The following is a 22,078-nucleotide window of genomic DNA, read 5'->3' on the forward strand; positions in this document are numbered from 1 at the left end:
TTTACTCAAATTATAAAACAGTATACTTTATGAAACCCAAAAAGAAAACTGGACTGTGATCCTGTGAAAAACACAGGAGATTTGGATTCAGATGCACCCAGGTTTGTGAGAACTTTGGACAAGTTAGTTAATCAATAGTCAGTGAAGACAATTTGGCTGAGCTGAAGAAACACAGTAATCTCTAGATAAAGGGCTCAGCAGAGGGAGGAGAAACTGAAGAAAGACATAGTCCCAGGCAAAATCTAGTGGGATATTTAAATTCCAAGGATAAAAAGAAGACCAATTATATAACCATAAGGTGGGAAAAGCTTTCCGTATCAGGTAGGATATGTTTCTCTGCAAGCACTAGGATATTCTAATTCAGACTGGACCAAAGGTAATGAGAAGTCTGGCAGGAAAGATGGCTCAAGATATGACCCGTTAGGACCCAGCTCCACTTTCTCTTGTGAAAACAAAACTGACACCTTGAGCTGCTACCATTGTGGCTGAGAGCTCACCTGACACCCCTCCCATCAGGAGAAAGTTACAAACGGAATATTTCAGACCCTGAGACGAACCGAAGGAAAAAAAACAAAAGAGAGAGCAAGAACCTGGGTCACTCTGTCAAGTTCTAGTACCCCAAATAAATGAAATTTGAGTCCTTCTCTCACAAGTTGTTCAGTCCCTAACCTAGAATCCTTATCCTTAGCTTTTACAATGGTGATGTCTGCCGTGAACTTTAGGCACGCGATATTCATGTGAAAATTTTGCTATTTTTTCCCATCATGAACAGACAAACTTGGTAAGCTTGATTTTTTTTTCTTCAAATACCTGTAGTATTTTTTTTTAACTTTTTATTTTGAATCGGTTTCAAACTTACGGGACAGTTGCAAAAGTAATACAAACCCCATACAGAGAATTCCAATATACCCCCATGTCCTCAGATACCCAGATCCACCAATTTATAACATTTTGAGCCTAGCTGAATCATTCCATCCATCTATATCTATCTATCTATCTACCTATCTATCTACCTATCTATCTATCTCTTTTCTGAATATTTGAGAGCAGGTTGCACACATCATACTTCTTGAACACATAATACATCTATGTACATTGCCTATGATAAAGGATATTCACTTAAATAATCACCTTAAGTGCATTATCAAGTTTAAGACACTTAACATTGATCTAAAGCTCTCAATCTGTATTCCAATTTTTCTTATATATCAATAATGTCCTTTTAAGCCTTTTCTCCTCCATTCTGAGATCCCATCCAATATCATGTATTGCATTTAATTGTTATTCTCTTTAGTATATCTCTCTCTCTCTCTCTCTTAAATTGTGGAAACATAACTGAAACATAAATCTTCCCATCCTAACCCTCCCAAGGACACCTATGTCTTTCCCTTTACTGGCAATCCTTATTTCTTCATGTGGCTTCAGTCAGTCTATTGTCCTTTCCTTTCAACCCACAGAACTCCCTTTAGCATTTTTTGTAGGATTGGTCTAGTGGTGACGAAGTTCCTCAGCTTTTGTTTTCCAGGAATGGAAAACATTAAAAGCAAATTTTTATTAGAGAAGTTGTGGGTTTACAGAGAAATCATGCATAAAACACAGAGTTCCCATATAACACCCTATTATTAACTCCTTGCATTAGTGTGGTACATTTGTTACAACTCATGAAAGAACATTTTTATAATGGTACTATTAACTACAGTCAATCATTTACAATAGGGTTCAATGCTTGTTTTGTACAATCCTATGTTGTTTTTTAAATTTTTATTGTAGTAACATATATACACAGCCTAAAATTTCCCCTTCTAACCACACTCAAGTACATAATTCAGTGATGTTAATTACATTCACAATGTTGTGCTACCATCACCACCATCGATTACCAAAAATTTACCATCAACCCAAATCCTCCCTCATTTTTGAAAAACAGTTTTGCCAGAAACAGAATTCTTGGTGCAATTTTTTGCTTTCAGCACTTTAAATATGTTTTCCCACTGCCTTCTGCCTCCATAGTTCCCAAAGAGAAATCAGAACTTCATCTTATTGAGACTCCCTTGTGTGTGACACATGGCTTCTCATTTGTGGCTTCTGGGGTTCTCTTTATCTGTGGCATTTGTGGGTTTATTTGGGTTTATCTTCTTTAAAGCTTATTGAGAATCTTGGATGTGTATATTCATGTCTTTCATTAAATTTGGGAAGTTTTCAGCTATTATTTCTTTCTGCTCCTTTCTCTCTTTCTTCTCCTTCCAGGACTCCCACGTGTATATACTGGTGTGCTTGACGATCTCCCACAGGTTTCTTGGCTCTGTTCACCTTTCTTCATTCTTTTTTCTTTCCACTCCTCAGACTGGACGATTTCAATTGGCTTATTTTCAAGTTCACTGGTTCTTTCTTCTGCCAGCTCCAACCTGCTGTTGAACCTCTCTAGGGAGTTTTTAATTGCAGTCACTGTGGTCCTCAGCTCTGTTTGGTTCCTTTTCATAATTTCCATCTCTCTATTGATGTTCTCTGTGTTCATCTATTATTTTCTTGATTTCCTCTTACTCTTTATCCCTGTCTCCTTTAGCTCTTTGAGCATATTTAGAACCATTTTTTTTTAAAGTCTTTGAAATGACCCAGGTCTGATCATGCTCATTAATGTTTTCTAAAGCTTTAGTCTCCTTTACCTGGGCCATCGTTTCCTGTTTCTTTGTATGCTTTGTAATCTTTTGGTGGAAACTGGACATTTCAATGTTTCATGTGTTATCACTAGAATTTAGACACTGAGGCTAAATTAAGACTCTGTTCCTTAAGCTTGTACCCAGCTAATGTTATCACAGAGCTTTCCTTGAATGCTAGGAGTTAACATAAAAAGGAGGAAAAGAAAATATCTTATCAGTCTTTGCAGACTGACCTGTGCAAGTGCTCTCCTTCAGGATTTACCCATACGATGAGTTTGTAGAACAGCTCCAGGCCAAAGTATACGGGACTCCCTGGTCCTTTCTGCACAAGCCTCTTATCTTGGACATGGATGTGCGGCCCCAGGAATTCCCCCAAATACAAGAGCTGGGTGTGCTGTGTTCTGCATGCAGGACAAGTTCTGGGATGGTGAGTCCCTCAGGCCACCACCAGACACACTGGGCTGGACGTCCATGCTCCTAGTATGTGTGCAAGGGTTACTTGTTTCCAGAACAAAGACAAATAAAAACATTATTTTTACTTGTCTTTGCTCCTACTGCTTTTAAGTAGCCTTTTTCTTGATTCAGTGCTTGCTCTGTGTGCTGGTTTGGAGCTGTTATGTATGCCATAAAGGCCATGTTCTCTGAATCCATCCCATGAGGGCAGAGCTATTGTGGGCGGGATCTTTTCGATTAAGTTGTTTCCATGGAGATGTGACTCAGCCCATTCAAGATGGGTCTTAATCCTCTTACTGGAGTCCTTTAAGAGAGGATAAAAGAGGAAACTCAGAGAGCTCAGAGAACCTAAGAGACGAGATCCAGAGAAAAGCCTCAAGAGGAGAGAGAGCTATTGAAACCAGAACCCCGGAGAGAAGGACCAGCAGACGTCACCGTGTGCCCCTCCATGTGACAGAGGAGCCCCGGATGCCAGAGGCCTTTCCTCCGAAAAAGTGTCTACCACCTGATGCCTTAATCTGGACATTTTCATAGCCTCAGAACTGTAAATTTGTGAACTAATAAACCCCCATTGAAAAAGCCAACCCATTTCTGGTATATTGCATTCTGGCAACTTTTGCAAACCAAAACACTCTGTTGCTGCACTCTGTTTTCCAGAGCTTTTAGAAAGATGTTTCTGCCAATACTTGCTGCTTGTTCAAAGCTTCTGTGGTGGGGACAGAGCCCTGGCGGGGCCTGTGGTGCTTTTTAATTTGGCGATAATTTCGTAAATAACATTCCTCTCTAGTCTGACATGCATTTGTCCCTGTGTCTTCTATGGGCAATTGGGGCCAGGGGAATTTCTAGAAGCAAGAAAGTTTTCTTCTCGTTGACACTGTGTTTTGTTTTATTTTTATTTTTATTTTTTCTGGCTCTTTTTCCTTTTTCCTTTCTGGATTATACCTGGTTCTTGACCAAATCTGGTTCTAATTCTGATTTGTGCACTGCCACATCTGTCCCTATCAGCGGGGTTTTTATGGTCTGACCCTTCACTGATCTCTCAGGTGGCAGACAACCGGAAACCTGGTTGTTAGTTGATTTCTGTGTTAGTCTTGGGGAGTCTGTTATCTTCAGGGATCCTCAGTTTTGTTTTTATTTTTGATGCACCGCTGTGAGCTCAAATAACTCAATAAGAAAAGTGATTTTTCTCTCTGGAATGGAAGGCGGCTCTTTGATGTCAGCAGCTCAACCAACGGGGGAGTTTTGAGTTCTGTGTTTTACTTTGTGACCTGCAGGTCAAGTTAATAAAACAGAGGCACCTGCTTCTCTCTCTGTGTGTGTCTATAAAAGGGGCCTTTCCCCTTCTTGCAAAAGGATAGAGTTTTACCATTTACAATGGTCTGTGTATTCTCCTTCTGCAGCTCTTTCTCTGTCTGCATCTGAGTCTTCTTTTCATTTCTGTGATTCTCTTGGCTTTGCCTTTTTTTCTGGTATTGGCTTCATCCTTGGGATGGTAGACCAACAGTTGGGGCAGTTCTTTGACTCTTGGAAACCAGAAAGCCTTTTCCAGAAACACCATTGTTTTTCTCTTAAGCTAGAGATATGGACATGGACATTTTCATTCACGCTAGAATTGGGTCACCCACATCCATTTCTTTCCAGCACCCTGACAGGTAAGGCAGGGTTAGAATTAGGGTGACGGCTGGCTAATGAGCAAAGGACAAATTCAGAGAGCAGTCGGGCCACAAGGAGGACGAGATCTCTGAGGAAAATGGCAGTCAACAACCCCCAGCACCTGAGGGAGACCTAGGCTCAAGCTTCAGCAAATTCAGAAAAGGAGGGAGAGGGGGAAGGAAATAAAATAACTAGCAAAAAATTCCAAAAATAAAACCCCAGAAAAACTACAAAGAGAAGCCCTTCCCACAGTATTGTGCACCCCTTAACCTCTTTCCTCTTGCAAGAGCGTCCACACAATCTCCTCATGTGTGTACCAAATAAACTTCCTACCTGCTTGTGCAATCTGTGCTGTGCCCTTGAATTCCTTCTCGTGGCGTAGCCAGGAACCTAGAAACTCAAATCTGCAACACAAGGAGGATGAGATTACCAGTGAAGGTGAATAAATTGGGGTGAAAGAACGTTAGATTGATCCCAGTGGCCACCATGTTCCCCACACTAAAGAGAGACCCAGCGTGGCACTGGTCTTTTCATCGGTAACACACACTGCGAGATGCCACGGAGCACTGCTAGGGCAACAGAAAACACAGTGGCACGTGAGGAATCAGAAAGTACCCTCTGCATATCCTTTCCGAAAAAGAGCTCGTTGAGAAATTTGCGCTATGAAATGAAAAGTTAATCTATAAAGAATTCAGGAGAGCCAGAGACATACTGAGAACAGGAGGCAGGGGTGAGGGGTGGGGGTGGAAGGCAGAAGTAATGGCTCTTAAGAAGTCTGGGACCTAATCCCTGGAATCTGTCATTATGTTTCCTAACACAGCAAAGAGACTTTGAAGATGTGATTACATTAAGGAGCTTGAGATGGAAAGATCATCCTGGATTATCTGGATTATCCTGGATTATCCAGATGGGCCTGATACCATCTCAAGGGTCCTTATAAGAGAGAAGCAGCAGGGTCAAAATCAGAAAAAGGAGATGTGAGGATGGAGGCAGCAGTTGGAACGGGGGCTTTGACGAGGGAGGATGGGGCCACAAGCCCAGGGAAGCAGGCAGCCTGCAGAGGCTGGAAAAAGTGAGAAAACAGATTCACCCTGGAGCCTCCAGAAGGAAGGCAGCCCTGTGCACACCTCAATTTTAGCCCTGTGAGACCCTTTCCAACTTCTAATCTCGGCAAGTTAATGATTTAAGCCACTAAGTGTGTCCCAGCAGTGATCTATAAACATTCATCATGATGGACTGACAGGATTCAAGAGGTAGAAAACCTGAAGAGCCAGCAACCTTAGAAGAAACAGAAAGCTTTCTTTTCTTTTTCCTTTCCCTTTTTAAACAAAACATGCCTCCCCAAAAAGGCATCCGGTGATCTTCTAGTTGAGTTCCTTCAAATCGTCATGGGCAGATAATTCTTATGATATTTCAACAACTACAGAGCATTAAAATATACAGAAAGCTTCACGAGTCATTCTATGAGGTTATAATTACCCTCAATAACCTGAGTTGACAAAGTCAGTGAACACATATACAGAGGAATTTGACTTATAAGCAGAGACATAAAAGGTCCAAATATAATATTAACAATAATTCTACCACTATAATAAAATAACACCTACATCGTGATCAAGAGACGTCTACTCCAGGACCCAGTGACGGTTAAACATTAGGAAAATCACAATCGACTTAAATTGACATCCTAAAAGAGAAGAAAAATGTGATTGTTTCAATTAATGCTGAAACAAATCTAATAAATTCAATTTCAATCCATGATTTTAAAAATATCCCTCAGCAAGTTAAGAGCTACAGATGTACATAACGATGACTCTTCTTGATCAAATATCTTCAGCAAACTTGATAAAAGACTCATGGTAATGGACAGAATTGGGTTCACCCAAAACAGATGTTGACATCTTACTCCCCAGAACCTCAAATGGGGACTTATTTGGAAATGGGTGACGACACATGGAATTAGGTGGGTTAAAATGAGATCTGACCAGAGTGGGTGGAGCTACTTCCAGTGGGACAGGTGGCTCTCTAAGAAGATGGGGAGAGTCATGGACAGAATGACAGATGGACAGCCACCCATGGGACGACTGGGCAGAGAATACTACAGACAGACCTCCGGCTGGGAGCCACTGGCAGGAGCTACGACAGAGAGTGGCCTGGATGGGCCCTTCCCTGCGGGCATGGAGGGAACGCTCCCTGCCCACACCTCTGAGTCCAGAACTGTGAGATAAGACGCTTCTGTTTTTAACCCACCCTATCTGTGGTGCTTTGGGCAGCAAAGTACATCAAGGCACTCACGTACCAGAACGGGAGGCTGATCGGACCAGGATACAATGGAAGCAGAAGACTAAGTATTTTGACGATATGAATTCTTTCTGAATCGATCTGCAGCTATCATGCAGCATCAATCAAAATGCTGACGCGGGCCAAGTCGAGCAGAGTTGTGTTTTTTCCCAGAAGCATTTATGAAGTACTAATCCTTTCCTTCTGCTGCAATTCCAATAGCCCTGCCACATACATCACGTTCTAATGTAAAATAAGGCCTCTGGATAAGAATTATTTCTTGATTGCCTGTTGTTCTTTTGATTTAGTTGTCTAGTCTTGCCTAACTGTGCATTGTCTTAAAATCCATTTATCAGCCATTTATCAGAGCTACTCCCCCCCCATTACTTTCCTTTTTTCAGAATTTTATTATATAGCCTTTCCTGTTTACACTCGCAAATGCTTTAGAATTATTTTATTAAAATTTTAAAGATCATATTATATTGACGTGGACTAAAACTGGATAGGCTTCTCGGGAAAGACTGGTCATTTTAAAGAATAATTCTAACTAATTCTTTTCTAAAATCCATAAATAAATGTCACTTATATTTCATATTAAAATCATTCCTATTCTCTGGTCTGACTGCACTTAGCCTTGATTCTTTGAATCTCAATGAGACGAAAATTTGAGGAGTCAAATGGTTGCATGTGCATTTTATTCTCCATTAAGTGGAATTCCCAGTCGATACTTAAAAGCGTCAAGCATTGATTGCTGTCAGCCCTCTGCCAGTGAAAAGCTCAAGGGTCCTAACAATCCCAAATTCCATGTTGGTTTTGCCCGCTTTTGAGAGTTGAACCTCTGCAGGGAAGTTTCCAGCCATTTGCTCCAGCAACTGGAGACAGTGCCCTGGTCCCATTGACTCAATAACTTTCAGGAGCTGAAAGAGCAGAGGTTGTGGCTTGATGACAACAGTGGCTCACTGCTCTTTAGGGGGCAGAGCATCCCATCAAACCCTAAAACGGGGATAAACTCTGAGTGAATAAACTAAGAGTTGGGCTTAGCCATCAGGATGCTCCAAAGAACTTCAAGTAAGGGAATTTTATGGATACTATTCATCTTCTCTCAATGCAAGCATGCATCTTATAAAAAATTCAGTGTCTTACGTTTCTAGAGAATAATGGTCATAAATTTATATTTTTTATTAAAATAAAAATCATGGGTGAGAGAAAACCTCCTATGACAAGGATTATTTTTTAAATAAACTTTTTATTTTAGAACAGTTTTAGATTTATACAGATTTAGATGGTAGTAATAAGAGTCCTCATACACCCTACACCCAGTTTTCCCTATTACTAACATCTCACATTAGTAGGGTAACTTTGTTACAATTAATGAACCAATATGGATACACTGCTATTAACCTAGATCCATATTTTATTCTGATTTCCTTAGCTCTTACCTAATGCTTTCTCTGACCCAGGATCCTGTCCAGGGTACGACATGCATTAAGTTGTCACATCTCCTGAAGCTCTTCTTGGTGGTGATAGTTTCTCAGACTGTCCTTGTCTTTGAAGACCTGGAGAGCTTTGAGGAGGACTGGTCAGGGATTTTGTAGAATGTCCCTCAATTGGGGTTTGCCTGATGTTTTTCTAACAATTTGGGGCTACAGGTTGGGGGGAGGAAGACGGTAGAGTATTTTCATCCATCACATCAAGGATCCATGCTGTCAACATGATTGATCACTGTTGATGTTGACCTTGACAGTCAACATCAAGGAGATTGTGTTTGCCAGTTTTCCTCCCTGTAAAATTACTGCCCCCCCCTTCAATACTGTACTCTTTGGAAGGAAGTTACCAGGTACAGTCCATCCTCAAAGGGTAGGGAGTTATGCTCCACCTTACGAGGAGGCTTTATTGTTTTGTTTTATTGTGTTTTCTTGCTATTGTGAAAAGGATTTCTTCTTCCAGTATTTTCAAACATGTTCTTACCAATATAAAGGACTAATATTATTTGTTGAGGAACTTGTATGTAGCAACTTTATTAAACTTCTTTATTAATTCTATTAGTTTTTTCTCATTTGATTTCTTTGGATCATTGGGAATTACAGCTGCAAACAAAGTTTTTGCCTCTTCTTTTCCATTACTTAAGCATTGCATTTCTGTTTCATGTCTTATTGCATTGGCCAGGACTTCCAGAAGACTATTGAAGAACTCAGCAATGATCAAAGATCTAGTATGTATCCTAGGATTTTTGCCTGTTGTAACCCTCATTTCTTTTAGGGAATTTCTTCCCCACTCCAAACCTGTAATTTTGGTGAGATTACTGCCAGTCAAAGCACCAAACCGCTTTAGCTACAGGGCTGAGTATATGGTCCAGACCCATGCAAACAAAAACCTATTTTTCCTCCCCAGAATGATTGCTCCAGAGGTAAATGAGAAACCTAATTCCCAGCACCCCCTCCCCTTTGTTTTATTTATTAGTTTGGACTGAAAAAAGAAGGCGGGGGTCTTACTTTCTGTCTTGCCAAGTAGAAAATGCAGGGAAGAGGGGCTGCTGGAGGCCACCTCCCTTGCCCAAGAAGAGAGAGGCTGCAAGCAGGTGCCAACAGAGCAAGAGAATGAAACCAAGGAGAGAATCAGAGAAGGGCAGTGGTGGTGGTGGTGGTGGTGGGGAACACCGATGATCTTGTTTAAAAACGTCTGAATCAAAACTTTCTGGTTATGCCAGCCAGAAAATTCCCATTTTCCGTTTTCTTTGCTTAAGTTGGGTCCCTTACAACAGAACGGAGTTTGACTGTGACAGGAATCGTCCTTATCCCAAGTAACTAACATTTGTTAGACAATTACCATGTGCCAGGTTAAGGTCTTCCACTTACACAATCTCATTCAATCCTCACAACAACCCGCGGTGTAGACAGAATTTTGCGTTGACAGATGGGGAAACTGAGGCTCCATGAAGACAGCAGCTTGCCCATGCAGCTAGAAGGCGGGGGTGTCTGACGCTCACAGACGCTTGTCCCTCCATCCCCACCCCCAGGCTACATCAGGCTGGTGGATAAACACCCCCAACGCAAACTGTTCCACTTGGAAACGTGCGCTCGCTAGTCTCTTTGGGTAGCTTCTAAGTTCTTTAAGGGAACAATTAATTGGTGGGAGGAGAGGAGCAGGCAAAATCCGGGTCCAGGATCAAAGCGACTGCGGAGCGCCCTCCGCCGAGCAGGTGCCCCCAAACCGAGGGGCGCGCGTGATGCGGGGGTGCCCCGCGCGTGCCGCCCGCCGGGCCGGGCCGTTGCTTCCCTCGGGCGCCCGCGGAGCTGCCCCGACTGCGCCTCCCAGGCCCCGAGCGCGGCGGGCGGAGCGCGGGGGGCGCGGCCCGGGGCGGGGACAGCGGCGCGGTTGACCCTGCGCCCCCGCCACCCGCCGCGCCCTCCCCGCCGCAGCGCGCGCGGCACATGGAGGAGCCCGGCTCCGGGACGGGGGGACCCGGGCCCGACCCCGAGCGCCCCGGGGCGCGCTGCCCGCCGCTGTCCCGCTTCCGAGAGGAGCTGCGCGCGCTCGGGGTCCTGGCCGGCCCCGCGGTGAGTCGGGGGGCCCCGGGCCGGGCCGGCGACCAGGTCACCCCGGAGGGCCCGCGGCTGGTGGCGGGGGCGGCGGGACAGGAGGGCAGAGCGAGCCGGGCGCCTCCGCGTGCGCACCCCCGGGGAGCGCGGACCTGCCCCCCGAAGGCGGCTCAGCCCGGGGCGCCTTCTCGGGGCTCAGGCCGCGGTGGCACCCGGGGCGACCGTCCGGGCAAGTGGGTGCGGGCTCCAGAGAACGCGGCCACTGTTTCCAGAACTTCAGCACCTTGGGGGACCTTGGGTTTGCTTGAAAACTAGCCGTGGAGGCGGGAGCTCAAGGGGCTGCACAAGGGAGTGAGGGAGGAAGTGTCTAGTTTTGATTTAGGTCTCCCCAGATTGATTCCTTTGGAATTATCTAGAGGCAGCCTCTTGGCCAACGTCACGCTCCCCCGTGCCCACAGCTGTATTCATTCATTCATTTATTTTTTTAGGTTTTAAAATGTGGTTCTCTTTTGAAATTGAGGCATTCTTTTTTCTTTTTCTTTTCTTCTCTCTCTCTCTCTCTCTCTTTTTTTTTTCTTTCTTGCCGTTAGGTTAGGGCTCTTTCTGCTTGATTGCTTTTAGAAGTCATGTGGGTTTTGAAAAAACCACAAGAACCACAAAAAATAAAACCCCATCCATGTTCTCCTGCCGGTTTGGGTGGTTTTCAACCCAAGGGGGTGGGAGAGCGACTCCACGGGGCAAGAAGAACCAGGTGTGTGGTTGACAGGGTCCCAGGGCTGGCAGGTGTGACTTCCTGGAAGGGGGCCCCAGGGTTTGTGGGATAATGTGAGCCCCAGTGTGGTATGCACGGGCGACAATAAAAACGCCGAGGACAGAACGACAGAATGACACTCACCCTGTGCACAGCCCGGAAGGAACCTGTGTTCTGGAACCCCAAGACCTGGGGCTCGGTCCTGTGTGTTGCTCTTGGGGGGCTGCGAGGAAACAGCTCCGTGAACTTGAGTAGACGCTCCACCTCTTCTAGCCTTGTCTATCCATCCGTGACATGAAAATGACAACGTGTGCTGGGGCCCCTTCTCCCTCCCTCGCAGATTGCTGTGAGAAAGGCCGGTGTCGACAACTCCTGCTTTAATAGTGCAAAAAATAAAGGGGCGGCTTTCCGAGACCCGGCCCCTCCCGGTGTCGGCTTTGTCTCCACCGGCCACCCCGGAACCTGGGCCCCTAGAGATGGGAGATGCCCCAGGCCTCCAGGGGTGAGTGCCCCTGCTTGCTGGGGTAGCTTGTGTACGACGGTGTTTTTCACAGATGTAATACATATCCATTGTCAGAAAATTAGAAAACCAAGACTAATGAAAGGAAAAAAATAATCTGAACTCTCCCCACTGAGAGATGATTTGGGAATTTTCCTTCTGGTACCGTGTGACTGCTTTACCCAAATGAGATCACATAGTTCTGGCACCTGTTTTATAGCCTCTTATAAGATGTGTTCAGAGCCCCCCTTTGTCCCTTTCCATCCTATTGCTAGTCTGCTGTTAGTTTTCTATTTCCAGAGGCGCAGGAAGGAAAAGGAAATTGTCCTGTTCTTTTCCAGTGTCTAAGGCTCTGCTGTAAAATAGATGGGCTGCCCCAGCCGGGCTCTCCTCTCTACTCAGTGATTTTCTCTCTCTTCCACTCGCTTTCCAGGCTCTCTATCAAAACCCTTGTTCTTGAGAGTCCCAGAAATGACTCAGGCTAAAGTTTTAGGACTTATTACGATACTCTCCCATTGAGGTGGTTTTTGTATTGTTTTTGTTTTATTCACACACCATACGATCCAGCCAATGAATTTGCTCCTTATTAATTATAAGCGAGACCATACAATATTCATCCTTTTGTGTCTGGCTTATTTCACTCAACATAATGTCCTCCAGTTCATCCATGCTGTCACGTGCAGCAGAACTTCATTCCTTCTTACGGCTGAGCCACATTCCATCGTATGTGTAGACCACGGTTGTCTATCCATTCATTGGTTGATGGACGCTTAGGTTGTTTCCATCTCTTGGCAGTTGGGAGTAGTGCTGCTGTGAACATCTGTGTGCAAATGTCTGTTCGTGTCCCTGCTTTCAGTTTTTCTGGGAATATACCTAGTAGCAGGTTTGCCGAATCATATGGCGGTTCTAGACTTAGCTTCCTGAGGAGCCGCCAAACTCGCTTCCATGGCGGCTGCACCATCTTACGTTCCCACCAGCAGTGAATGAGTGTTCTGTTTCTTTACATTCCCTCCAGCATCTGTAGCTTTTTTTCTTTTTCTTTTTTTTTTTTAATACTAGCCATTCTAGTGCTGTGAAATGATACCTCATTGCGGTTTTGATTTGCATTTCCCTACTTGCCAGTGATTTTGACCATCTTTTTAGCCATTTGTATTTTCTCTTTGGAAAAGACTCAGATCTTTTGCTTATTTTAAAACTGGGTTGTTTATCTTTTTATTGCTGAGTTGTAGGATTTTAAAAAATATATTCTGGATATCAAACCCTTATTGGATATGTGGTTTCCAAATATTTTCTCCTGTTGAGTAGCTGCCTTTTCACTTTCTTGACAAAGCCCTTTGGGGCACAAAAGTATTCAATTTTGAGGAGGTCCCATATATCTGTTTCTTTTTTTGTTGCTTATGCTTTGGCTGTGAGGTCTAAGAAACCACCACCTACCATCCCGTAGAGTTTAAACAAGGCCTATAAAGAGAGAATAATGTAGAGTGCAAAGGAAAGAACGTGAGTTTAATGAAGTAAATCTGAAACGATGCTATCAATACATTTTCCAGATTATCCTGCGGAATGTTTAGGAAAGCACGGACTTGTGACGGAGGGAAGGTGGTTGTGGAAATTATGTTGCCGGGTGTTTCAACCATGTTCACTCTTTGCTGTTTGCATCTCCTCGCCGGGCTGAGCCCTGGTTTTCCACAGACTGTGGCTTGAACAATTGGACAACTGGAATTTCTTGTCTCACAGTTTTGGAGGCTGGAAGTCCGAAATCAAAGTGTGGGCCGGCCCTGCTTTCTCTGAAGTCTGTAGTGTTCTCATGTTGGAAAACAATCTTTCTCCATCACACAGCCGTCTGTCTCCTTCTGTCTCTTCCTCTGGCTTCTACTTCCATGTCCAAATTTCCTCTTCTGATAAGGACTCCAGTCATGTTGGATTAAAGTCCTACCCCAATTCTGTTTGGCCTCATCTTAGTAGAATCACCAAAGACCCTATTTTTAAATGAGTTCACACTAGCAGGACTGGGGATAGGACTTAGCATATCTTGTGGGACACGTGGTTCAATCTCCAACAGGCTGAATTATCAGAATTCTGAAAATTATTCCCAAAGACAGATTGCCTGCTTCCTGGGGACATGGGCTGTGCCCGGCATGGCCAGGAATGCAAAAAAGGTGGGATAGCCTGCAGAAGTGAGTTTCCATCTCTGTGGGGAGAGGAACACCTGTGAAGGAGCTAGAGAACCTTCTGGGCTGCAGGGTTGGAGAGATCTGGAAAGGCCCCACCTGGGTGAGAGGCACCTGGAAATCCAGGCTTGATGGTGGTGCAGGGGTACGCGCACAAATGCAGGCTGACAGTGTGGGTTTATCCTGTCGGCAGTGGGGAAATACTTAGTGGGGAGAGCTCAGTGACAGGATAAACCAAAAGGGATAAACTTAAATGAAGAAGGCTGTGTTCACCTGGGGGAGCGGTTTGAGGGGTGAATGGGTATGATGGTTGAGGAAGTGGTCAATGATGGGGGGCAGTTGGGCAGGGGGAAACTGGGAGTGGTCCAGGGCCTCCTCTCCTCCCCGTGTCCTCTTCCCATCATCCTCACCAAGGTCTTAGGTTTTAGTCCCTAAATTTCTCTGAGCTGGATCCTCTTTTTCCCATCTCCACTGCCAGGGCCCAGGCCTGGTAGCCAAACTGGTCTGTCCCCTCTACAGCTCGTGCTGCCCCAAATGCTCTACCCCGTGCCCCAAAGGGCCTTTCCAGATGTGGATCTGAGCTGTCTGATCAAAACCCTTTCACTGGTCTCAGCAGAAGCTCCCAAGTTCTTAACTGCGCCTGAAAGGCCCGGTGTGGTGTGGCCTGGTCTTGGTTCACTGTGGCTCAGCGTCTCGTCCCCAGCCGCCTTTCAGTAGCTCACCCACTTCGAACCTTCCTGCTACGCTCTGTTCCGTCTGCCTGGAAAGTTCTCCTGGGACAAGCTCTCTTCACCTGCTGCTCATCGTTGACCTGTGTTCCTCAGCCTCATCTCCAGGAGCCTTCTCTGACTCCTGGGCTGTGCTCTCGTGTCCTGTCCTCTTCTGTGGGGCTCATCCCAAGTGTAGTTAGTTGGGTCAGCCCCCGTTGGACATCTTCCCCTGCTGAACTGTGGGCTGAACTGTGTGTGTCAGCCTTCTTCTACCAGTATCCCCAGTGCGTGGCGCAGACTTGACGTCCCAAAGACATTGACTCAGTTGCCTGTGAGTTGAGCCTTGGGTGGCTCAGGTCCTGGTGGCACCAGCTGGGTGACGTTGGGCTGGCCGCTCAGCCCCGTGTTTCCAGGAGGGGCTGTTCCAGATGTCCTCTCAGGTTCCTTCCAGGGCTGACCTGCGGCTGCTAAGAGTGGACTTTCAGGCATCCCTGGAGAGGAGTAAGCCCTGGTGACTCACCGAGCAGGGTGGCGCTGTGTCCCTCCGTGGCCCTAAAGAGCCCCCTGCTGAAGCTGCTGGAGAGCGAGAGGCTTCATTTTGCTGCCAGTGTTGTTTGTGGCTGCCTGGCAGAAAATGGGCAGGTTCCTGTGATGAGAAGGAGGGACAGAGGCACGGTCAGTCTGGTGGGGTCCATCATCTGCTCTGACTATGTCTGAGTCACTGCTGGGGCAGAAAGCAGCCTCGAGGGGCCTGGGGGACACACTTCTCTCCAGAATTGGCTCATTCCCTGCCCTGTGATGGGACGGAGCTGATGGGCTGGGACATCGTCCAAGTGTGGTCCTCAACCCCCTGTATCTTGACTGGGTGTGTACAGGGTGTGGCGGGGCAGGTTGAAATGCAGATTCCTGGGCCCTGGACCTCCTGAGTTGGCCCCTTGGGTTGCAGCCAGGGCTTATGCATTTTCTTCCTCTTCCTTCCTCCTCCTCCTCCTCCCTCTTCCTCCTTTCTCCCAGGATTGTGTGGTGCTCTGGTGCTGGCTGGCCGCGATCCTTGGGGTTCCTTGGCTTGCGTCTCTGCCTCCTGTTGCGTGGCATTCTCGCTCTGTCCCTGTGTCGGCAATTCTGGTTTCTGTTGACTTCTGGCCTCTGGCTCCTGTGTGGTCTTCTCTTACTGAATCTGAATCTCTTCTGCTCATAAAGGCCTCCAGTGATAAGGTGAGGCTGCCCCGATTCGTTTGAGTCATGCCTTAACTATAACATCTTCAAAGGGTCCTATTTAAGTGTGTTCCACACCCACAGGGGCATGGATTAAAAGAACATGTCTTCTGTCGGGTACATAATTCAGCCCACCACAGTGTATCTGGAATGAAATATAACTTAAAAATTTGGCTAGGATGTTCTCAAAAATGCGATTCTGACAGTGGTTGCAAATGATCTTTTTAGTATTTCAAGGAGCCCATCAGAAAGTGCTTGTTTACATGGAAGGTGGCAGAGGTTCTCTAAAAGCCAAGCTTCTTTGGTTGTGACCGGAGTGGACTCGGAAAGGGGGAGTTTGTGCCCAGATCCCCAGGACCCCTTTCGACTGCAGTGGTTGACACTCGATCATGAGCCCTTGTTTTCTGTCTCCTCCCAGTTCCTGGCCCAGCTGATGGTGTTTCTGATCAGTTTCATAAGCTCCGTGTTTTGTGGCCACTTGGGGAAGCTCGAATTGGACGCCGTCACACTCGCCATCGCGGTACGTGGTAAACGTTCTAACGCTCATTTATTAAAGCCGTCTGCACGCGTTTCCCATGGCTGCTGTAGGTTGCCATAAGCGTGTGGCTTAGAGACACACACACAGAGTTATTGTCGTACAGCTCTGGAGGTCAGAAATCCAAACTGGGTCTCACCAGGCTAAAATCAGGGTGTCCACGGGCCTGTGTTCCATCCGGGGGCTCTGGGGGAGTCCATTCTTTGCCTTTTCCAGCTTCCAGAGGCTGCTGCGTTCCTTGGCTCGCGGCCCCTGCCTCCGTCTTCGGAGTGAGCAGTGGCCGCTCGAGTCTTCCTGCGTCACGTGCCTCTGACACACCCTCTTCCGCTGGACCCTTGGGACGATCTGGCCCCCCCCGGGTGGTCGAGGAGAACCTTCCCGTGTCAGCGTCAGCTGAGCCACAGTCCTGAAGCTCCCTGTAGCCTTCACTTCTCCTTGGCCACGGGACCTAACGTGGTCTCCGGTTCTGGGGGTGAGGACGTGGACATCTTTGGGGGATGGCCCACATTTTGCCCACCACACCATCCATCGGTGATCTGTGGAGCTGTGGACCTGCTCTTGCTCTCACATCTGGGTGGGAGAAAGGAATCATAAAAGGGGGATGGTGAGCCCCCACCCCCAGGAGTTGTCTGTCTTACTGGGAATCCCTAATCCAGAACTGGAGCCGGAAGATGAAATCCTAGATCCTAGTGTACAGACCCAAAATTGGGAGGGACCCCAGACCCTCTCTGTACTCCAGATGTGCACCCCAGTAACGAGAGAGATGGGTCATTAATCTCTGTTGGGGTCGACTGGCTGGGCAGAGATGGGGGGAACCTGCCCTTTGGGTTGACCATTAGGTGACTGTAAAACTGAGTTCAGTGGCTCCACTCTCTGCTCCCCCCGGCCTGCCCCACCAAGGCCCGCACTCAAGAACGCAGAACCAGGCACCGAATATGTACTTTATTTTGCCTTTAGGGAGCAGTAGGAACAACCCCATTTTTAATTATCCATTTTTTAAAAAAACTTTTTATTCCTTGTTGAAGCTGTGGGTTATAGAACAATCATGCATAAAATACAAGGTTCGCGTACACACCCCTCTATTATTAACACCTTTTATTGGTGTGGAACATTTGCTACAATTGATGAAAGCCCATTTTTATAAATGTGCTGTTAACTATCATCCTTGGTTTAAGATAGGGTTCACTTTGTGTAGTGCACACCCATGGATTTAAAAAAAAAGTTATTTCTGTTACCATATATACAATCTTAAATTCTCCCCCTTTTAAACACATTCAGAAATATATTTCAGTGCTCTTAATTATGTTTACAATGTTGTGCTGCTGTCACCACCATCCATTACCAAAACATTTCCATCGTTCCAAATGGGAACCTCATTTAAAAAAACAGAAATGCCTAGAATTGCAGGGAAGACAGAAGTACACTCAGCAAGCCTTAGGCAGTGCTTCTTGGCCGAGGACTTGGGGTGGAGCTGAGAACCTATAGCAGCTGGTGCTTCCAGGCTGGGTCCAGTTTGGGCCGTGCTCCACGGCCACATCCCTGTAGACTCGCGTGGAGTAGCATCCGGCTTCCTGTGAGGACACTCCCTGGTTTTGGGGGGCACTGTCCTGGGCTCCCCAAAGCTCCAGGGACCCGAGGGTTTTCTTGCTGATCCTGGTCAAGTCCAGTACGCCTGGAAGACCTGTGGCTTGACTTCAGAGACGTGCCTCTGCATTGCAGTGTCCCTCAGGATGTTGTCACAGGTCACACGAGGTCTTGAGCAAGTGGACTTTCCAGAACTCCTACTGGACCACATCGAAGTCCCCTTAAGAAGGGCTCATGTTCCTCTGAAACTGGGGAGCGTCTTGGTTTCCTGGACACTATGACAAATAGCACACAAAGGCTTAACTGTAGGAATTTATCATCTCACGGTGTTGGAGGCTAGAAAGGGTACTTCCTCCCAGGATGGGTAGCATTCTGGAGGGCTGGCAATCCTTGGGTTCCTTGGCTTTCCCATCTCGTGGCGATGGGCTCTCCTTTCTCTTCTGGACTTTTCTCTCCTCTCCTGTTGACCTCTGGCTTCCGACTCCTGCCCTGGGCTTTCTCTCTGGAAGGCTCTGGTAATGGGATTAAGACCCATCCTGATTCAGGTGGGCCACCCCTTACCTAAAAACTCGCACCTTCAAAAGTCCTATATAGAATGAGTTCTCACCCACAGAAATGGGATTAAGATGAATAACGTGTTTTTTTTACTAGGGTACTCAGGCTTCCTGTAAGCTGGCCCAGCTGATTTGCGCAGGGGCTCCTGGCAGTTTGCAAAGTTGATTAAATTGACTTTTTAGTGTCGAATTAGGAGCTTTGCAGGCTCTGATCAGCGCAGATAGAGGCTCCCTCATCCTTTTCGCCTTTAACTGTGACCCCATCTCCTTGGGTTTCTCTCCAGGTCATCAATGTCACTGGTGTATCCGTGGGATTTGGTTTATCTTCTGCTTGTGACACCCTCATCTCCCAGGTAAATGGACGCCGTCACACTCTTTCGGGGTGAGACATCTTCTCTCAGCAAGAAGGGGGCGTCAAGTGCGCAGACGGAGGAAATCCCAAACAGCCAGCAGCCTGCAGCGTTTTGTCCGCTGTCCATCTTGGTTCTCCTTGCCTGCTTTCTTTGAGATGTGCCTGGGTTTCCTTCAGGCTTGCAAACTAGAGTTTATCTCCAGGACTGCATTACAGCTATGTTTTGGCTAAATAGAGGGCGTTCTGTGCGAGGCTCTTTGCCACTCGCCACGGTATGGGAATCACTGAGTTTGGTATAGTCCTGTGGTTCCCAAATTTTAGTGTGCCACAGAATCAACGGGAGAGCTTGTTTAAACACAGGCTGCTGGGGCCACCCAGGGGCAGGCTGGCAGATGTTTCACAGCCAGGTCTTGGGTTGTGGGGGAAGGAAATGTTCTGACTTGTAGGGTTTGCCAATTCCAGTGGTGTAAATGCTCCCTCCATGGCCGATTTCCAGTGGCCGCTGAGATGTCCCTGAGCAGGGAGCAGGGAAGAGGTGTGCACCGTCGGCTTCCGAAAGCCGGTGGGAGTTGGCCCTACCCCCAGTTTCTGCTTCAGTGGAGTCTGCATTTCTAACAGGTTCCCAGGCGATGGCAACCCCGAATGCCCATTAGAATCAAAGGGGGAGCTTTTTAATATTTTTTTGACTTCAAACAACAGGAATTTATTTTCTCCCAGTTCTGGAGGCTAGATACCTGAAATCTGCCATCCTTGGCTTGTAGACCCACCGCTGCCATCTCAGCCTCCGTCTACATACGGTGCTCCTTTCTGTGCGTGGCTGTGTTGCCGCGTAGCCTTTCTTGGATTCAAGGCCCCCCCCCAATCCATATGACTTCATCTTAACTAACCACATCTGTGAAAACTCTATTTCCAAAGAAGGTCAGATTCTGAGGTTCAGGATAGACGTGAATTTTGGGGGGCAGATCATGCAACATAGTTCAACCGCCATTTTCATGTGGCTGCCATTCCACCCGAGCCTTGCCCTAAATTACTCCTTTCTTCATAATATTGGATTGATGATAATAGTATATATAATATACAGTAGAGTCTGCTATTTAAAAAAGAAAATATATGAATTGGAATATCTATACATACAGAGAAGAATAATAATTAAATATATAGGATAACGTATATAAATTCCTTAGCATAGTGCCCCCCAAAAATGCCCAGTAATCATTAAATATCATTCCTCCGTATTCTCCCTGCTCACCCCTCCCCATATTTGTAATAATAACCTTAAATTATAAGAAATTGAAGGTCCTTGTGCATCGGAAAAATTGGGATTATATTCCATATAATTTAACCTTTGTATGTTACATTTTGCTTATTTTAAATCATAATAAAATGAATTTCCAATGGTACAGGGGAGACATGGGGCGCTTTTAAAAATGATGGGTAGCTGGGTCCTGCCCTGGACCAGTTAAATCAGTTAAAGTCAGCGTATCTGGAGCGGGACCCCAGCATCGGAGTTTGATAATTGCTCCCCAAGTTTGAGAACCACTCATGTTTACCCCCACCTGTGCCCTCCTACCCGGTAAACACGGCAAAGTCTCTGGTGCCACCTGCTCTCTCCGGAGGCACCACGGAAGGATTTGTGGGCGCAGGGGGTGGTGGTGTCGTTTCCACGCTGATGGGTTTGTGTCGGCTGTGTGCCGCCCAGACATACGGGAGCCGGAACCTGAAGCACGTGGGGGTGATCCTGCAGCGGGGTGCCCTCACCCTGCTGCTCTGCTGCTTCCCCTGCTGGGCGCTCTTCCTCAACACCGAGCTCCTCCTGCTGCTCTTCGGGCAGGACCCCGCCGTGTCCAGGTAAGCGGGATGCACCGTCGGGGAGATGGTCCACTCCCGGTCCAGCCTTGGGACCTCCGGGGGGCCAGGCACAAAGTCGAGGTGACGCTCTCCCCGGCTGACTTCTCCCAGCCCTCCTGGCTTTGCACTCCCAGCACCCAAGGGCTAGAAGCAGCCTCTCCTGCACGACTTGCAGGGTGAAGGGCTTTGGGCGAAGTGAGATTTGCAAACATCATCCAGGCGGATGGTCGTTGGTGGGGTTTGTGCTTGGCTTGGTGATTCGAGACCCTGGCTGATCTCACAGTCTCCTGGGTGCTTTCAAATCCACGCCAGGTCCCCACCCACCAAAATTCTGATTGAATTGGTCAGAGGTGAGGCCTGGGCCTGGGTTGCCTTCAAAACCCTCTAGATGGTTCTACTGTGTGACCCACTGGTTTAGTTAATAAAGACCATTAGACCTTTAAAAAGTCCTTGTTCCAGGCCAATGACTCTGAACCCAGGGGACATTTAGCAATGTCTGGAGACATTTCTGGTTGTCACAACTGTTGTGTGTGTGGTGCTACTGGTAGAAACCGGGGATGCTGCGAAACAAACCAGGCCCAGGACAGCTTCCCCACCACAAGGAATTATCCGGTCATAGTGCTGAGGTTGAAACACCCTGTCCTAAACCTAAGGCTAAAGAGGTCATTTGGGTTATAAGATGATGAGCTCTTCGTATAAGTGCTTACATTTGCTCCAGCAGTTTAAGCGCATTCACTTAGAAAGAGCCAAGAGTAGAAAATGCAGATTCATTATTTTATTTTGCCTGTCTTTCCCGCAAATTGGAGACGTCTATAACCTTGTGTTTTCTCCTCATCGTATAGGCTAACGCAGACCTACGTCATGATCTTCCTTCCAGCCCTTCCTGTAAGTTTTCAAGGGTTAAGAGCATCCCTTTGTGGGGTCCACCAGAAAAGTGGCCAGATATAGCTGGATAATGGCGAGATATCCAAGCCCGACAAGTGGCGTTGGCTCCCTCAAGGAAGTGTGGTTTTCATTAAGTCCTTAATGGACACAAACATTTGTTCCTGGAAGAAACAAACACCTGGGTCCAGGTGACCACAGAAAGCCCTGGTCCTGTGCTCCTGTAGCTGGAGGGACCTCTGGGGTTGCCCGTGGAGAAGAGCTCCAACTTTTTTGTTTGTTTCTCTTGTTTAGGGGGAAAGTCTTACCCATCTCAAAACCCTGAGGTCATCACTCTGAACCTCCACATTTTTTTGTCTTCTGAGTGTGATCACACAGAACCTTAAGTGTGTTTAGTG

At 46.8% G+C, this 22,078-nt stretch overlaps 1 protein-coding gene across 2 annotated transcripts in view; it reads left to right on the top strand.

Annotated features, from left to right (window-relative positions):
• The first annotated feature begins 10,465 nt into the window (after nt 1-10,465).
• SLC47A1 (solute carrier family 47 member 1) overlaps nt 10,466-22,078 on the top strand; it is a 34,908-nt gene continuing 23,295 nt past the window's right edge. For both annotated transcript variants that reach the window (XR_005212678.1, XM_037809028.1), the window contains exons 1-5: nt 10,466-10,600; nt 16,344-16,445; nt 18,883-18,951; nt 20,650-20,798; nt 21,641-21,683. Coding sequence is in view for 1 of the 2 variants with exons in the window: in XM_037809028.1 (XP_037664956.1) it covers nt 10,475-10,600; nt 16,344-16,445; nt 18,883-18,951; nt 20,650-20,798; nt 21,641-21,683 (489 nt within the window). In the remaining variant the exon portion in view is untranslated. The remainder of the gene's footprint in view (nt 10,601-16,343; nt 16,446-18,882; nt 18,952-20,649; nt 20,799-21,640; nt 21,684-22,078) is intronic.

Source organism: Choloepus didactylus, chromosome 18, assembly GCF_015220235.1.
Source record: "Choloepus didactylus isolate mChoDid1 chromosome 18, mChoDid1.pri, whole genome shotgun sequence".
Lineage (NCBI taxonomy): Eukaryota > Metazoa > Chordata > Mammalia > Pilosa > Megalonychidae > Choloepus > Choloepus didactylus.